We start from the raw sequence: 18,077 nt of genomic DNA, 5'->3' as shown, positions 1-18,077 counted from the left end.
GAGTGCTGGTGCAGGGAAAGTTATAGTAAGTGGGAATGCTGATCATTCATGTTACACGCATGCGTTGAGGTGTTTTTTTTTTCTTGATTTTTATTAATATTAACTGGTAGGAAAGGATAAGAGTCAAACCAAGTCAAACCGAGACTAAAAGGAAGCAAAATCAAAGGATCTTAAAATGAACAAGACAACAAAATACATATAATAATAATTCTTCAAACGTTTAACAGTGTGTAGCACCAACACATGATAGTTTGGCAACTAGATTTGATTTAGCTAGTGGAACGAATGAAGAAGAATTGAAGAATGGTAGATAATACAGGTAAAAAAAAGATATACAAGTGAATATTTCCTAGAAGGTTTAAAATTTGCTTTGAAATGTTAAGAAAAGAAAATAAAATAGCTTAAATATTTACTCAAAAGATCAATAGAAAAAATAATTGTTTTACAATTAATAGGCCTGTAAAATATATAAATGTATTAATAAAAATTTTAACTTATATATTTTTTAAATAAATAACTTCAGCATTATTCAAGACATGCATAATTATTTATTGGCAACTTCTTCATAAAACCGGTATCAGGCAGAAGCCCTTAAAAGTCATATTGCAGTAGTAAAAAAAAAAAAAATAATAAATATACAGTTGAAAAACAAAAGTGAACATCATCCTCACTGAGGTACTTAAATAATATATAAACTGGATTCTCTTTATAATAAAAAATATATATTACATTTTGATGTAGCTTATGCAAAAATGATAATTAACAAAATTAATAATAAAAATATTATACTTATTTCATGATGGTTTAATTGAATTTTCATTATTTGATAAAAATTGTATTTTATGTTTATAAACATCAGGTACAAGTGCAGTCATAATAATGTGTGTTATAATAGCAGTTAGTCCCCAAATATGATGTTTATGTCCTTCAAAAGTTGGTAATTTATATTGATTATCACCATACAGAGTAAAACCCATATATTTATCATTACATAGTCTATCAAGACTGACAACAAATGCTTCATCAACTTCTTCTTGATTAATATTTAATTTATCAGGTTCAATATTACCAATAAAACCAAAAACAGGTGTTACTATAACATGTTTTCTACATATTGAATTACCCTTTGTCCAAATATCAATATTATTCATTGGAATATTTAATTCTTCCCATGTTTCTCGTAATGCTGTTTCTTCAATATTTTTATCATTATTATCTCTCATACCACCTGGAAATGATACTTGTCCTCCATTTAAACTCAATTTTTTTGATCTAAGTGTATATAATAAGCCCAATTCACCTTTGTAAATACATAATGGCACTAATACAGCAGCTATTTTTGGCTCATTATTTGTTATTGTTTTTATTGATTTAAAATTTTTTAATCTTTCAATAAATTCATTTCTTGTTTTTTCATTTAATATTATATCTGGATGAAGTTTTTTACTTCTATCAATTGAACTTTGATATCTTTTGATATTTTTTATCTGTAAAAAAAATTAAAAGTATTGTTTAATTTTACAATTTTATTTATACACTTCAAATTTTTTGGCGCTATTATTCAGATGGTAAAGTAATTTGGTGTTCTTAATTACCGATGTAAATTTATATCCACAAGTGGATTACACAATAAACAAATGTAACATGCAAATTTATGTATATATTTATTAATCCTTTTTTTATTTCTAATTACTGTTATAATATTATTATTTTTCAATTATTTTACTTACAATTATTTGTTGTTGTTTTAAAAAATTTCTTACAACACAAATCCTTAATTTAATTGACATGTTTTTTGCTGTAACTGTCAATTACATATGTTGTTTATAAATATATAACACTAAATAATATTATTAAATTATTATTATTGATAAACAAACTTGGCAAACTTTGTATTGAACATTAAAATTAATGGCAAAGTTATGCTAATTATTATGACCACAATAAACACAAATACACAAAAAAAAAAATAATTAATTCTATTGAAATTAACTGATATTATGAACTGTTATGAACCATTAATTACACAATTACAAGAGACAATTGTTTGTAATGAAAATAACAGCAGGGGATTGTCACGATCCTGGTGGCGTTACTTGTCAATTAATTTTTCTATATTTATATATCTATATATATTTTTAATGTTTATTTTTATTATTATTATTATTATTATTATTATACTTGATGTCAAAACAGATAACGTTAAAATTGTTGTTGATAATTTTGGCAAACAGAAGTAAGCTTGTAATCACATTTTAACTTGAGATATTTTTATAACATTTATTGTCATTTCAATGTTATAAATGAAATGACGTGCTAATATGGTTCCTGATGCCTTTAAAGATCTTTTGGCCACGTCGGCATCAATATTTACAATTCTTCAATTTTTAGCTGGCACGTGAGTTAATTGTTATTGTTATTATTTTAATATTATTATTAAAAACTATTATTATTATACTTACAAAGTATTTTTTAATTCAAATAATAAATGTATACATTTATTTTTATCATGATCTGTTTGTAAACAATGTATTTGCAAAATTGCTAATTTTTTTTGCCAATTGTCATTTTAGTTTTTATAAATAAAGATTAATGGTTTATTTATATTTTATCAAAAGACTAGAATTTAGTCTTTTTTGTTTGGTAATAATAAATGACCATTGTTATTTTAAAACCATTAATTATTGTTAAAAGATATATTTCCAAAAAAAAAAATACATAAGGTAAATTTTATTTAAAATAAAATTTCAATCTGATATAATTTAAATCTTGTGTTCTAAAAACAGTATCATGTTGAAAATATATTTACAATTTATTCATTTGGTAGCTTTCCTTTACCCTGATTTTAATCTTTGATTTTATTATATTTATCTTGTTTTTTTTGTCTACAGACTGGTGTGTCGTAAATTTGTGACTAATCGAACAACAGGCGAATCGTCTGGTCTAGCATTTATAACATGTCTAATGTCGTAAGTAAATCCAAAGAAAAATAAAAAAACAATACCCCAATTTTATAATGTAAAATTAAATTTATTTTAGATGCAGTTTTTGGCTAAGATATGGACAATTAAAAGACGATTCATATGTAATAATGGTTAATGCATTTGGTACATTTTTACAATTTTGCTACATCATTGTTTTCACATTATACAGTGTTAGAAAAACATTAATATTAAAACAGTTTCTCGTTGCTGTTTTATTTATCATAATAATTTATTCATACAGTATTATAGAAACGGATAAAGAACTTGTAAAAAGACAAATTGGTTTTTTAAGCTGTGGTCTTACAATATTATTTTTTGCTTCACCTTTAACAATGCTGGTAAATATCAATTTTTTTATATCATAAATTTATTTTACATATTTTATAATTCTCTGTTGATTATTATTTGTTACAGCTACATGTTATCCGAGAAAAAAATACTGATTCTCTACCATTTCCTGTGATACTAGCATCATTTACAGTATCATCTCAATGGTTTATTTATGGCACAATTATTGATGATCAATTTATCAAAGTACCAAATTTAATTGGTTGTCTTTTATCATTATTTCAACTGTCATTATTTTTTCGTTATCGTACTAAAACATTATCAGAAACTCATTTGATATAATGTTTAACATTATAAAATTTATATCAATCGTACTTATTATTACTAAAAAAATTATACTGTTGGAAATATACCAATGGAAATGTTGGAAACATTTTTAAATATGTACAAGTACTTACATAATGACAATAATTATTAAAGTACATAAATGGAATTTATTTTTAAAAAAATTACAAGAGTTCTATACTAAAGTTCATTAAATAAACAAAATTAAAATACATATATTATAATTTTTGTAAAGAAAAATATATTTCAATAAAAATTCATTCAGTATTTTAAAACTAAAAATTGTCCAAAGAGTATTTAATTATTATAAATGTTTTTTTCTTTTATATTTTTTCATATAATTAGGCTAATTGGATGTTAAAATAATTAATTAATTGTCGATAAAAACAATATTTACTATCGATAACTTTTTTGTAGATGTGTATGTGTTGTCTGTGAGTTCAAGTTTCGTCATCCAGAAAAAAAAAATACATGTGTGTGTAAAGGCAATGTTTACATCTAATATTAATTCCACAATTTAACCAAATTAAATAATAATAAAAAAACAATAACAGTTTATAACAATTTAAATAAATAATTAAATCTAATAGCAACAATGTATTGTCATTATTAAATTAAATAATTTACGTGTATTTATTTAATTGTGAAAATATGATGAGTGTGTAAGTGTGACAAGACGTGACTTGAAATAGCAAAAATAATTATTGCAAATAATTGCTCAACTATTTAATAAATTAATGTATAAAATTATATCTATGATTCATAAAAAGATTATATGTACATTAAAATTATTTAAAAATGCTTGAGGGACTTGTTGCCTGGGTATTAAATAATTATCTAGGCAAATATGTTGAAAATTTAAATACTGATCAGCTGAGTATTGCTCTATTATCAGGTGAGGTTATTAAAAATATATATAATTATTAAATTTTACATAATTATCAATTTATTAATTTATTTAATTTGTTATTAAGGTGAGGTTGAACTTGAAAATTTACCACTTAAAAAAGAAGCACTAAGACACATTGGATTACCAATTGAAATAAAAGCTGGATTTATTGGTAAAGTTAGACTTCGTGTACCTGTTAGACAAATTAGAACAGCACCATGGGTGATTGTTATCGAACAACTTTATTTAGTGGCTGGACCAATAAAATTAGACGAATACGACAGCGAAGTCGAAGAACAAATAATACAAGAATACAAACACAGTCGTTTAGATACATTAGAAGCAAGTTGGCGAGCAAGTACAGAACGTGATCCAGGTTATTATGCAACGAGTTATAGTTCCTGGTTAAATTATGGAACTTCACTAGTCACAAATATTATTGAAAATCTTCAATTAAATATAAAAGATGTACATTTAAGATTTGAAGATGATTTAATTTTAAGTAATGATACTGGTATTGCTCTTGGTATAACAATAAAAGCATTATCAGCAAAAAGTTGTGATTCAACATGGACACCAGGTTCAACATCATGGAATTTTGATGATGCTTCATTTAAACTTATGGAACTTGATGGTTTATCAATATACTGGAATCATATGACTAAAAATGAAATGTTTAGTCGTTTAAATCTTGGTGATTTAGCTATTGCAATGAGTGAATCACGTAATGTTAAAAATAATTATATATTATCACCAGTAAGTGCTTGTGCACGTATAAAACGTGATCGTTGTGAAAAACCATTAAGATCATTAACACGTCCAAGAATAATTGTTGATTTAAAATTAGATGAAGTACCAATGTCAATAACAGATGAGCAATATGAACAAATTGTTAAATGTATTAAATCATTAGAAGATATTGATCAACAAAGACGTCGTCGTAGATGTCGACCAATTGATACAATTAAAAATCAACCAAAAGAATGGTGGAAATATGCTGTACGTTGTCATCTTGGTAAAAATGCATTAAAAAATAAAATATCATGGAATGATATTATTCAAAGAGGTAAAGATAATGTTATTTATGTTGAAACATATAAAAAATTATTAGATAGTCCAACAATAATTTTATCAGATGATTTAAAAGCTATTAAAGATAAAGTTGAATTTGAAAGAAGTTTTGATGAAATAAGAGTATTACGTGAATTAGCAATGTCCATGGTTAAACCACCAAATAATAAACAAAATGAACAAGATATAACATCACAAAATATAAATAATACATCACCAGCAGCAAGAGGTATGTTAGTACAATGGTTTCCACAATGGTGGGGATGGTATTCAAAAACATCATCAAATAATAGTAATTTACAAACATCAACAAATACATCAACATTTGATGGTGAATTACTTGATGCACTTGCTGAAACAATTGATGATAATACATTATTACGTAGAGATACTGTATTTGGACAATTTAATTTTACATTATCAAAAGGTGCAATATCATTGTGTACAAAAAATAATAATAATAATAATACATCAGATGTAGTAAAAAAAATATTTGAATTACAATTTGAACGTGTTAATTTGAGTTATGAATCAAGACCAAGATCTGGTTCACATAAATTTTCAATAAGTCTTGGTGCACTTTATTTACATGATTTTTTAACAGTAAATTCAATGTTTCCAATTTTAATACAGCCACAAATATCATCAATAAGTTCATTAAAATTAAAAACACAAACAGATAAAATTAATAATCAACAACCACAACAACAACCATTATTTGAATTAATATATGAAAAAAAACCATTTAATAATAATGTTGATCATTCATTACATCTTTATTCAAAATCACTTGATATTATATACAATCAAATGGCAGTTAAATGGCTTATTGAATTTATAAGTAAACCATATAAAGATTCATCAAATCAACGTCTTCAAGCAATGAAACGTAGAACACGTAGACAATTAATAAAAAATTGGGAACAAATATTAGAGAGTGATTTTGTATATCGTTCATCATGGGATTTACAATTTAATATATCAGCACCACAAATATTATTAGTTGAAAATTTTCAAGATGATTCAAGTGCTGTTGTTGTTGTTGATTTTGGTAGATTACATTTAACAAATAATATTGATTTTAAAAAAATAATTATACGTCCTGGTTCACCAAATAGTGATGATGATACAACTGAACGTGATGCTAAAGATTTAAAAATAGATAAAGATGATGGTGGTGGTGGTAATGATGATGATGACGATGATGATGAAAGATTTCAAACACCTTGTTCAACACCACCAGGTTCACAAGAAAATGAATCAATTCAAGATTTTCAAGGAATATCAGAAAGTGCATTACATCATAAATTATATGATAAATATATAATTAATTTATCTGATCTTCAAGTATTAGCAGCAAAAGCTAAAAAAGATAATTGGAAAGGTGCAAGAATACGTGGAATGTCAATATATCATGTATTAGAAAAATTTAATATATCATTACAAATTGAAAGACGTGTTGTATCAACAATTGATCCACAATATCCATCATTAACAATATCTGGTAATTTACCAAGACTTGTTGTTCGTATTAATGAACAAAAAATTGATATACTTAGATCAATGCAACATTTATTAATAACAAATTTTTTAGATAATAATAATACAGATAATACAAAATCATCATCTGTATTATCACCATCATCAAAATATGAACCAGATAGTCCAAAAAAAGAAGAAAATTATGATAAAACAATGAATCGTGCAATAATGGTACAATTTATAATTGATACAATGTCATTTGAATTACAATCACGTGGTAGAAGTGTTGCTGAATTAAAAGTATCTGGTGTTAAAGCAGCAATGAATAAAACACCACAAGATTTAGGTATATCATTATCAGTACATGGATTACTTCTTGTTGATGCAATGCAAGAATTTGGTCCTGATTTTGAGTTACTTGTTGCTAGTCATAAACACGTTGGTATGGATAGTGTATCTGGTAGTTTACGTGATTCTGAACCAACATCACCAGTATCACCATGTTCACCAGGTTCACCAGATTCAACAATAACAAGAAGATTAACATCACCAATTGCATTAACACGTGCATTATCAAGTCTTGCAAATGACACAAAAAATCCATTATCACCAAGAAATAATTCATTTTTAGGACTTGAACAATTTGATAATGAAGCATTAATTGTTGTTGATTTAACAATTATTGAAAATACCGATGAAAATTTAAGAATAGCAAATATACAATTTAATAATTTAGATATTATTGCAAATCAAGAAACAATTGTTGAATTAATGGGTTTTGTTAGAAGAATATTACCATCAAATAAAAAATTAAAAAATAAAAAATCATTACATCAACAAGATTCATCATATTTAAATCAATCATCAATTGAAATACCAGGTAAACAAACAAGAACTGAAATAACATTTGATTTTCATCGTTTAAATGTTTTATTAATGAGAGCTGTTATGCAAGATTCACATTTAATTGGACAAAAAATAGCAACAGCAACAATGTCAAGTGCTAGAATACAAGCAACACTTTCAATAAATACATCAATATCTGGTTCACTTGGTGGTTTACAAATATTAGATCAAACATTAACTGGTAAAACACATCAAAGAATAATAAGTGTTGGAAGAGATCCACTTGTTGATACAATTAATCCACCAGTTGAACATATAACAAGTTTATTAAATCAACCTGATGCATTTAGATTTTCAGCAAGTCGTTTTACAAATACATCAAAAACTCAATCATATCCAGATGATGTTAAAATAACAGTTAAAATTGGTAGTGTATGGTATACACATGCACCACATTTTATATCTGAGCTTAGATCATGTGCTGATGAATTTAAACAATATTTAAGTAATCTTGCAAGGCATATTGGTGCAGCAGCAACTGATATGGCAATGGGTCTTGTACATGCTGATGATTGGACAGTTGGACCACAACGTAAACGTTTACCAAGTTTTTCAAGTGTCGATGGTTATGATGGTAATAATAGTAGTGGTGGTAATAATAGTTTATTACCACTTGAATTAGATGTTATACTTGATAGTCCAGTTCTTGTTATACCAAGATCATCACATAGTAGTCAGGTGTTTGTTGCACATCTTGGTACAATGTTACTTCAACATAAACCATCTGATAATTCAAAACAAACAGTTAGTTTTGAAGTACGTAATATGAATTTATATTCACTTGATGTTGCTACAAAAATAACAGCAACAAATTTACCATTAAGAGCTGATGAAATGTATAATTGTAAAGATTCTGGTAAACCAATATTACATGATACATCATTAAAAATAATGGTTGAAAAAGAATTTATATCATCTGTACATAGTTCAGGTTTTTTTATTGATCAAGATTTTCAAACAAATACTCAACAACAGCCATTTGTTCAAGTACATGGTAGTGTTATAACACCATTAAAAGTATCATTATCACGTGGACAATATGAACAATTATTAGATACTGTACAAGTAATTTTTTCAACTGGACAATCAAATAATTTTAGTAATATTCCACCAGTTGAATGTGTAGATAATAAATTACAAAATTCACAACGATCTTTTCATGTTTCATTAAAAGTTTCATTTGAATTACCAACACTTAGTATTGAATTAAAACAAGATCATTCAGATCAACCACTTGTTATGCTTTCAATGCAAGAATTTATAGCTAAATATGAAAAATTATCAAAAAATGAATCAAAAACTGAAGTTGCATTACGTTCATTAGTAATGGAAGATCTTCTTTGTCCAGTTGGTTCAAAACATAGACTAATGATGCAATCAACAGCACCAACAAGACCAAAAGTACCTCTTGGTGTATCAAGATCTTGTCCTGATTTTGGTTTTAATAGAAAATGGCGAAGTGAAAATAGACGTGGTAGTTTACCTGATCGTCTTGAAACTGCTACACTATATGGACCAGTACCAGCTCATTGGAGAAAAGCAATGTCATTAATTGGTACACCAAATACACCACCACCATCACCAGGTGTTGTAACATGTGAAGAAAATCTTGTTTTAATAAGTATTAAAATGATTGAATCACCACCAAAAGATACAGATATTAATGCACAACCAAAAATTCATAAAACAGTATGTATAGATTTTAATTGTTTAGATTTAATTGTTAGTGTTGAATCATGGATGATTGTACTTGATTTTTTTGGTATTGGAACAAGTGTAGAAACAAATAATTCACAAACATCATTTCAACATATTGAAACTGTATCAACTGCAACAATTGCAACAACAACATCATCAACATCATCATCAACACAAATATCATGTGGTAATTATGATAATAATGATACAAATACATATAAAAATCTTGAATCAGAAACAGATATTGAAATAAGATCATTGACACTTGTATTAACACGTACTGATCGTGAAATTGCAAAAGCAAATATATCAAATGCATCAATGACAATAATAAAAGGTATTGATAAATCAAAAATATCTGGTTCACTTGGTTCAATGTCATTACTTGATTTAACACCACATGGACGTTTTTATCGTGAAAGATTTTTATCATCTGGTAAAAAAGCACTTAATTTTCAATATTCAAGTTATGAAAATTCACAAAAACTATCATATGATGCTAAATTAAAATTACAAATGTCAGCTGTACATTATGTACATACACAAAGATTTGTTGCTGAATTACAAGCATTTTTTCGTCATTTTTCACAATTACGTGCTGTTATGAAAAATTTACGTGCTGGTGATGCAGCAATATTAAATGTTAATGTTGAAAGAGGTATAAGATTATCATTAGATCTTCATGCTGGTGCACCAGTTATACTATTACCAGTATCATCACAATCAGAACAATTAATTATTCTTGATCTTGGTGAATTAACTGCTCATAATTCATTTCATTTTTCAAAAATTAAAGATTCTTGTTTATTAGATGTTATGCATCTTGAATTAGTTAATATGGATGTTTATGCAGCAAAAAGACTTAATAACATTGATTTTGAACGTAATGAAACTGACGATGATGATGATGATACTAATGATACTATTAATAATTTAATGATTGGTGGTTTTTATATTAAAAAACTTGGACCAAGTTTGTTGACTGAAAAATGTCATTTAAGTTTGAGAATTGAAAGAAATTTAGATACTTATTTAAGCAGAGATATTCCAGACTTGAGTGTACATGGAACATTGTCAACAATGAATTGTGCATTAGATCCAGCTCAGTATATGTTAATACGTGGTTTATTGTCTTATAATATTGGTGAAAATCTTGATGATGTACGTTTATTTTTAGATGACATTGGAAATATTGGTGATACAAAAGAATTGTTTAATTCTGAAGAAACATTGGGAACTATTGGTGGTAAAATATGGACACGTTCTTGTATTATTTTAGATATTGTTAATGTTACTGTACAACTTCATCCAAATCATGGAATAGCACCACTTGCTTGTGTTAATTTAATTAAATCAAGATTAACACTTGATTCATTGAGTGATGGTTCACAAGATATTGATTTAGTTTCACAAGAAATACTTATAACTGATACAAGATTTAAAGATGAACCAGTTAATAAAAGATCAAATGTATTTACAAGTATATTACAGCCATTAAAAAAATTTGGTATTGGTACCGGTGATCGTGTACAAGCTGAAATACATTTTAGAAGAAGAAATAATAATTCAGCAACAACAATATTATTACATAGTATGAGATTAACAGCAATATTAGATTGGTGGGAAGCTGTTAGAGATTTTTTAATTTTAAATTCACCACAACCAGATTTAATAATAAATTTACAACAACCACAAACAATAACTGAAACACAAAATCAAACAAATCAACTACCATTTGAATTAAAATTAAATATAACAGATTCAGAACTTGTTATTGTTGAAGATACATCATTATGGGATACAAATGCTGTTATATTAAAATCAACAGCTGTACTTGCATATAAATCATGTCCAATTGAACGTGAAAAACCATTATCATGTAATTTATCACAGTGTGAATTATATTCTTGTATTTTAGGAATTGAAGAAGAAACAGCATTATCAATAATTGATCCAGTTGGTGCAACTTTTGAATTAACACAAGATAAAATATTAGAAATTCATCTTAATCCATTAAATGTTAAATTAAGTTATCATGATGTAACAATGTTTTGTAGAATGTTAAATTCATTACCAAAACAAACATTATGGGCTAAAAAAAGATCATTATCTGGTCCACCAGCAAATGCAATAACAAATCATATTGTTAAATTATCAGCACTTGGTTTTAAAGAAATTGATTGTGAAGCTGCATTAAATAAATGTAATGGACAATTAGATGATGCAGCATTGTGGTTAACACAAAATGCTATACCAAATCCAATTGACAATAATAATAATAATAATTCAAAATTTGGTTTTAATGTTATTCATATTGAAACATCATGTTTAAGAATTTGTGTTATTGATGATTGTCGTGATGCTGATGTACCACTTATTGAATTAGTATTAATGGATTTTTCTTTAAAACAAATACTCAATGGTCCTGGTTTTATGACATCAACATTTGGTGTTGATTATTATAATCGTGTATTATCTGGTTGGGAGCCATTTATTGAACCATGGAAAGCAACAGCACAATGGGAATATTGTCGTGGACAAAATACAACAATAAAAAGATTAAAAATAAATATTGATTCTGATGATTCAGTTAATGTTAATGTAACATCAACACTTGTTGAATTAATAAAACTTGTCAAAGATAATTGGACACAAGATTATTATTTATCTAAAAAACATGATACATTTACAAAAAATTTTGATTCATTAAAAAATCAAGCATGTTATAGACGTAGATCACCATTTGTTCCATTTGCATTAAAAAATGATACTGGATCAAAATTATGGTTTAAAACATTTATTGCTGTTGCTGATGATATTTATTGTGTTGATAAAAATCTTATAAATGATTCATCAAATTTAAAAAAAGATAAAACATGGTCATGTGTATTATCTGGTGAAACAATACCATTTACATTTGAAGAAAGAGGAAAAGTACGTCATCAATCAACACACAGTGTACGTCGTCATCAAGTTATTGTATTAGTTGATGGTTGGCAACCAGTTGATCCAGTTACTGTTGATAGAGTTGGTATTTATTTTCGTTATGCAACAACTGATCAAAAAACAATAAATAATAATATAATGACAAAAGCACGTGTTGTATTTTCAGTTGAACTTGAAGGTTCAGCAAGAAAATTAGTAACAATTAGATCAGCATTACAAATTGTTAATAAAATTGGTTATTCAGTTGATATTAAATTAGAAAAACTTGGTTTAAGTCAATTTAATTATCCAGGTATACCAGGTGTACCAGGTATACCTGGTGTACCATCAGTATTTTCTGGTACATCAACAACAACAAAAATACTTCATGTACCAGCAAATTCATCAATATCAGTTCCTTTGACACATACAAATGTTAAAATGTTTGTTAAACCAGAATATCCAAATATGTTATTTCAATATTGCATGGAGCCAATTGATTGGACATGTGTTAAAAAACCAATGGAAATAATTGAAACAATAACAACATGTAAAACAAATCAAAGTAATATATTTAATATGTGTATATGTATTAGACGTGATAATTATCCAATTGATTTAACACAACAAATATTACCAGCTCATACAATAAGTCTATTACCACCAGTGACATTAACAAATTTATTGCCACATGAATTATTTTATCAAGTACCAACAGCTGAATCTGGTCGTATTGCACCAGGTTGTAATGCTGATTTACATAATCATAATATTGAAGAACAATTAGAAATAACATTTCAATTAGATGGTTATCCTGGTAGTGGAACACTTATTATATCACAATTAACTGGTTCATTTGTATCACGTATGAGATTAACTGATTCATCTGGTAGAATATTATTTCTTCATGCTGCTGTTGTTATTGAAAAAGGTTCTGGTGTACGTATTAATATAACAGCACCATATTGGATTATAAATAAAACTGGTTTACCATTAGTATTTCGTCAAGAGGGAGTTGGTAGTGAAGCTGCTGGACAATTTGAAGAACATGAAAAAGCACGTATGGTTGCACCATTATTATTTTCATTTTCTGATGAAGAAGCAAGTCGTACATTATCTGTACGTGTTGGTATGTATGTACATACAAATGGTGTATCACAATGGTCACAACATTTTCATTTACAACCAGGTGTACAAGTACATCGTTTAAGAATAAGTTTACGTACTGGTAGACCAGATATTGTTTATTTAATTGGTGTATCAACAAGATTTGCACGTGGTAGATATCGTGCAACAACAGTTGTAACATTATCACCACGTTATCAATTACATAATCGTTCATCATGTACTCTTGAACTTGCACAAAAATGTTTTACAACAACAATTAGTCATCCAGATGCACAAGCAACATATATTACAGCAATGCCTGATTGTCATATGCCATTTCATTGGCCAAGACTTGATAAAGATCAATTATTATGTGTACGTATTATTGATGTAGCTAATTGTAATTGGTCTGGTGGTATTATTATTGATGGTAATCATTCATTAACAATAAATATTAGAAATTCATCTGGTAAAATGCATTTTTTAAGAGTTGATGTTGTTTTACAAGAGAGTACATATTTTATTGTATTTACTGATGCAAATACAATGCCACCACCAATTAGAATTGATAATTTTTCAGAAGTACCATTAGCTATTAATCAAGATGGTGTACTTGATTGTCTTCAATGGACAGTAAGACCACATTCATCAGTACCATATGCACTTGATGAACCAACACAAAATGCAAATATAACAGTAACAGCACCTGGTGGTGTTACTGGTGTATATGATTTAAATCATCTTGGTGAAAATCGTGGTTTAACATATGAAAATTTTATTTATATTGCTTTTACTGGTACATTTAAAACTGATGGTGATTTAGGAACTGGTGAAGGAGGATTAGATCCACTTGATGTTGAAACACAAAGATTAGTACTTGAAGCTGGACCTGGTGGTTGGGTTGCACTTAGAAAAAAACAAAATGGTGCAAGAAATCAATTATGGCGAATGACTGGTGAAGGACAATTACAACATGAGGGTTCAAGTCCACCAAGAGATAAACATTCAAGAACACTAGATAATACTGTTCTTGTATTGGATATTGCTGGTACTGCACCACAGCCATTTACATATTGTGCATTGGCATTAAGACGACCTGATACAAGAAGACGATCAACACAAACTTGGCGTTTTACTGATGATGGAAGATTATGTTGTACACATAAAAATATGTGTGTACAATCAAAAGATGGATTTATGGGTCTCTATGAAGGTTATTTAAATTTATTTTTATATTTATTTCATTTATTCATTCATCATTTTTGTATATATACCTATACCTATATTTATTATTTTTTCTTTTCATATTTTATACACTTGCTCTATTGTTTAAATTAAAATAAACCATGTTGCAGGCGGCAGTGTAGCCCGTTGGCAAATGTGTACGTATAGATATATAATAAGAAATACGCTCTCAGCGTTACTTATTATTATGACTATTAGTTTTTATATATTTATATTTACTAATTCATGTTTAAATTCCAATTACCATGCACTATATCCAATTGCTTATTTATTATATTTTTTATTTTATTATTATCATCACAATTCATCATGTATTATTGCTTTAATTATTATTAATTATGTATTGCTTTAGTTAATCAAATTTTGATGTTAATAGTTTATTTAATTTTTTTATAATAATGTTACTTATAAAATTTTAATATTATTATCACTAGGGAGTGAAGCTGTACTGGGACCACAGATACACACAAATCCACCTCCAATTGAACAACAAGTTGGAAGACAACGACTTCGACCTGGTTCTGGATTTTTATCAGTCACAGTTGCAACTGATGGACCAACAAGAGCTCTTCAAATTCTCGATATTAAAGAAAGGGTAATGTAAAAATAAAAAATAAAATTTTAATAATAATGTAAAACATATTTTACGATTAAAATTAATTTTTAAATGTTTTTTTTTTTTAATCTGAATTTAGAAAAAGACATTTGCAATGTTAGAAGAACGTGATTGGTCACACATTGCTGTGACTCAACGTCCAAGTCAACTTGGTGCAGGCTACACATCATCATCAATGACAACTGCAACAACAAGAACATCAACAACATCATCATCATCATCATCATCGTCATCGTCATTGGGATTATCATCCGAGATTCAATTGACAATAAGTTTACCATCTGGTCTAGGACTCTCTTTAATATCTAGAAGACCAGTTGAAGAGCTTGTATTTGCTCGTCTTGCTGGAATAACATTTGAAACTATAAGAACATTAACAAATACAACATTAAACTTTAGCATACTTGATGTTCAAATTGATAATCAATTATTTGAAGCTCAATGTACATCAGTACTTTATATAACACGTCCATCACGTGATCATCATGATGATAGACCAGCAATAAATGTTACAAGTGAAAAATTACCATCAAAAAATCAAAATGCTGAAATATTTAAACATTTAACAGTTGGTATTAAACCATTGTGTATACATCTTGAAGAAAAATTAATATTAAAATTAGCAGCATTTGTTGGTACTGGAAGATCTGATTATGAAGTACCAGTTGATGAAAATGATTTTAAAGCACAAAGATTTATATCTGAAGTATCAGCAGCTCATGCAAAAAGATATTATTTTGGTTTATTAAAACTTGTACCAAGTCAAGTTAAATTAAGTGTTCTAACAACAACAAAATTACCACGTAATTTACAATCAATAAAACGTAAACTTGGATTAACATTAATAAAATTTGAAGATGCAACAATTGAACTTGAGCCATTTATAAAACAGCATCCATTTGAAAGTAGTCAATTTTTAATTCATTCAATAATAAAACATTATAAAGATGAATTAAAATGGCAAGCAGCAGTATTTCTTGGTTCATTTGATTTTTTAGGTAATCCATTAGGTTTTGTAAATGATATATCTGAGGGTGTATCTGGTTTAATATATGATAGAAGTGTATCAACACTTGTTAAAAATGTAACTCATGGTATATCAAATTCAGCAGCAAAAGTAACTGAAACATTATCTGATGGTTTAGGACGTGTTACAATGGATGATGATTATGAAAAAGGTAGACAAAAAATACGTGCAAATATTGCTGGTAGTAGTGATCATCTTGTTGCTGGTTTAAAAGGTTTTAGTTTTGGTATTGTTGGTGGTGTTACAAGTATATTTAAACAAACATATGATGGTGCTGCAAATGAAGGTATATCTGGTTTTTTTACTGGTTTTGGTAAAGGTGTTGTTGGTACAATAACAAAACCAGTTGTTGGTATGCTTGATTTAGCAAGTGAAACAGCAACAGCTGTTAGAGAAACAAGTAGAAGTGCACATAGAACAATACCAAAAAGAGATAGATTACCAAGAGTATTAACTGGTACTGCTGGTTTATTACCACCATATAATTCTGATAAATCAGAAGGACAAGAATTTCTTTATAATATTAATGATCGTGATTATTCAGAATTATTTGTTGCATATGATTGTTTATGTTCAGGTGGTGAAAATTTAAGTATACTTGTATCAGATAAAATTGTACGTGTTATATCTGGTAGTACTAAAATTGTTGTTACTGAAGTTAATTTAGCTGATTTATTACATTGTCAACCAACTAAAAAAATTGAAACAAATGGTACTGTATTATATTACATTGAGCTTACATCAAGAATTGATACAAATAATGGATTAAATAGTGATGGTAATGAGATACTTAGAAGACCAAAAGTACGATGTGACAATCATGATATTGCTAAATGGGTATCACAACAAATTAACTATGCCAAAGGTATGCATCAGGAAAGAAGTTTAACGCTTATGTCATCAGACACAATGATTGACGATATTCAAATTTATAATTGAATATAATTTATTTCTTTTTCATTTATTTTTATTTTTTTTTATTTATAAAGTATAGGTGTAGGTATAGATATTGTAAAGAATATAGATTTTTAAACTAATGGGCTGTGAATAATTTATTATTAAACTTGAGGGCTTATTTTGGTTTTTATTAGTTTTATAATTTTCATTTAAAAAATGGGCAGGATTATTAACAATTTTATTTGTTAGGATAATTTTACTAAACAATGCAAACTTTATTATTTAACTGTTCTGCACAATTTTTAATAATTTAAACTAACAAATAACTTACATTATTTATTGTTTAAGATTTTTTTTTTTGTTTGAGATTTATTTCAATTTATACCGTATTGTGACGATGGTGAAATATTAAAAGCGGTATCAAAGTACATATAAAAATGTACAAAAAAGACTGACATTAATGTTAAACCATTTATTTATTATCATTACTAGGTAAAAAAAAAAAATAAAAAACAACAATAACAATAAATATTAATTATTTGTTATATAAGTTTTTCTTTTTTATTATTACTGTTGAATTTTTCGAAACAAAAAAAA

The 18,077-nt window shown here is 27.1% G+C and overlaps 3 protein-coding genes across 4 annotated transcripts; 2 read left to right on the top strand and 1 right to left on the bottom strand.

Annotated features, from left to right (window-relative positions):
* Positions 1 to 196: 196 nt before the first annotated feature.
* LOC122852445 (nucleoside diphosphate-linked moiety X motif 8) lies at positions 197 to 1,899 on the bottom strand. The gene is made up of 2 exons (XM_044152242.1): positions 1,731 to 1,899; positions 197 to 1,487 (listed from the first exon to the last, which is right to left on the bottom strand). The coding sequence occupies exons 1-2, from the start codon at positions 1,788 to 1,790 to the stop codon at positions 795 to 797; spliced, it is 753 nt and encodes a 250-aa protein (XP_044008177.1). The 5' UTR covers positions 1,791 to 1,899; the 3' UTR covers positions 197 to 794.
* A 275-nt stretch (positions 1,900 to 2,174) lies between these two features.
* On the top strand, positions 2,175 to 3,899 carry LOC122852446 (sugar transporter SWEET1-like). Its single transcript, XM_044152243.1, has 4 exons — positions 2,175 to 2,398; positions 2,892 to 2,969; positions 3,040 to 3,322; positions 3,399 to 3,899. Exons 1-4 carry the CDS (start codon positions 2,322 to 2,324, stop codon positions 3,612 to 3,614), a joined length of 654 nt encoding a protein of 217 aa, XP_044008178.1. The 5' UTR covers positions 2,175 to 2,321; the 3' UTR covers positions 3,615 to 3,899.
* A 170-nt stretch (positions 3,900 to 4,069) lies between these two features.
* On the top strand, positions 4,070 to 17,652 carry LOC122852443 (vacuolar protein sorting-associated protein 13D). Of its 2 annotated transcripts, XM_044152238.1 has the most exons (5): positions 4,070 to 4,512; positions 4,592 to 14,908; positions 15,051 to 15,077; positions 15,375 to 15,535; positions 15,636 to 17,652. In XM_044152238.1, exons 1-5 carry the CDS (start codon positions 4,416 to 4,418, stop codon positions 17,520 to 17,522), a joined length of 12,489 nt encoding a protein of 4,162 aa, XP_044008173.1. In that variant the 5' UTR covers positions 4,070 to 4,415; the 3' UTR covers positions 17,523 to 17,652. The 2 variants fall into 2 exon arrangements, with proteins under 2 accessions (XP_044008173.1, XP_044008175.1); XM_044152240.1 differs by lacking the exon at positions 15,051 to 15,077 and having other exon boundaries at positions 4,114 to 4,512.
* The last annotated feature ends 425 nt before the right edge of the window (positions 17,653 to 18,077 follow it).

The sequence above is a fragment of the Aphidius gifuensis genome, linkage group LG3, assembly GCF_014905175.1.
Source record: "Aphidius gifuensis isolate YNYX2018 linkage group LG3, ASM1490517v1, whole genome shotgun sequence".
In the NCBI taxonomy this organism is placed as follows: domain Eukaryota; kingdom Metazoa; phylum Arthropoda; class Insecta; order Hymenoptera; family Braconidae; genus Aphidius; species Aphidius gifuensis.
Note: the sequence above shows the minus strand (reverse complement) of the source record. Positions and strands in the feature narration are given on the sequence as shown.

What these genes read in the sequence shown, in the direction of transcription:
- LOC122852443 (XM_044152238.1), top strand. Translation starts at nt 4,416, where the DNA reads ATGCTTGAGGGACTTGTTGCCTGGGTATTAAATAATTATCTAGGCAAA. An exon ending in GAGTATTGCTCTATTATCAG is followed by an intron (nt 4,513 to 4,591) that starts GTGAGGTTATTA and finishes TTTGTTATTAAG; the next exon opens with GTGAGGTTGAACTTGAAAAT. An exon ending in ATTTATGGGTCTCTATGAAG is followed by an intron (nt 14,909 to 15,050) that starts GTTATTTAAATT and finishes ACCATGTTGCAG; the next exon opens with GCGGCAGTGTAGCCCGTTGG.
- LOC122852445 (XM_044152242.1), bottom strand. Translation starts at nt 1,790, where the DNA reads ATGTCAATTAAATTAAGGATTTGTGTTGTAAGAAATTTTTTAAAACAA. An exon ending in TAAAACAACAACAAATAATT is followed by an intron (nt 1,488 to 1,730) that starts GTAAGTAAAATA and finishes TTTTTTTTACAG; the next exon opens with ATAAAAAATATCAAAAGATA.
- LOC122852446 (XM_044152243.1), top strand. Translation starts at nt 2,322, where the DNA reads ATGGTTCCTGATGCCTTTAAAGATCTTTTGGCCACGTCGGCATCAATA. An exon ending in TTTATAACATGTCTAATGTC is followed by an intron (nt 2,970 to 3,039) that starts GTAAGTAAATCC and finishes AATTTATTTTAG; the next exon opens with ATGCAGTTTTTGGCTAAGAT. An exon ending in CTTCACCTTTAACAATGCTG is followed by an intron (nt 3,323 to 3,398) that starts GTAAATATCAAT and finishes TATTTGTTACAG; the next exon opens with CTACATGTTATCCGAGAAAA.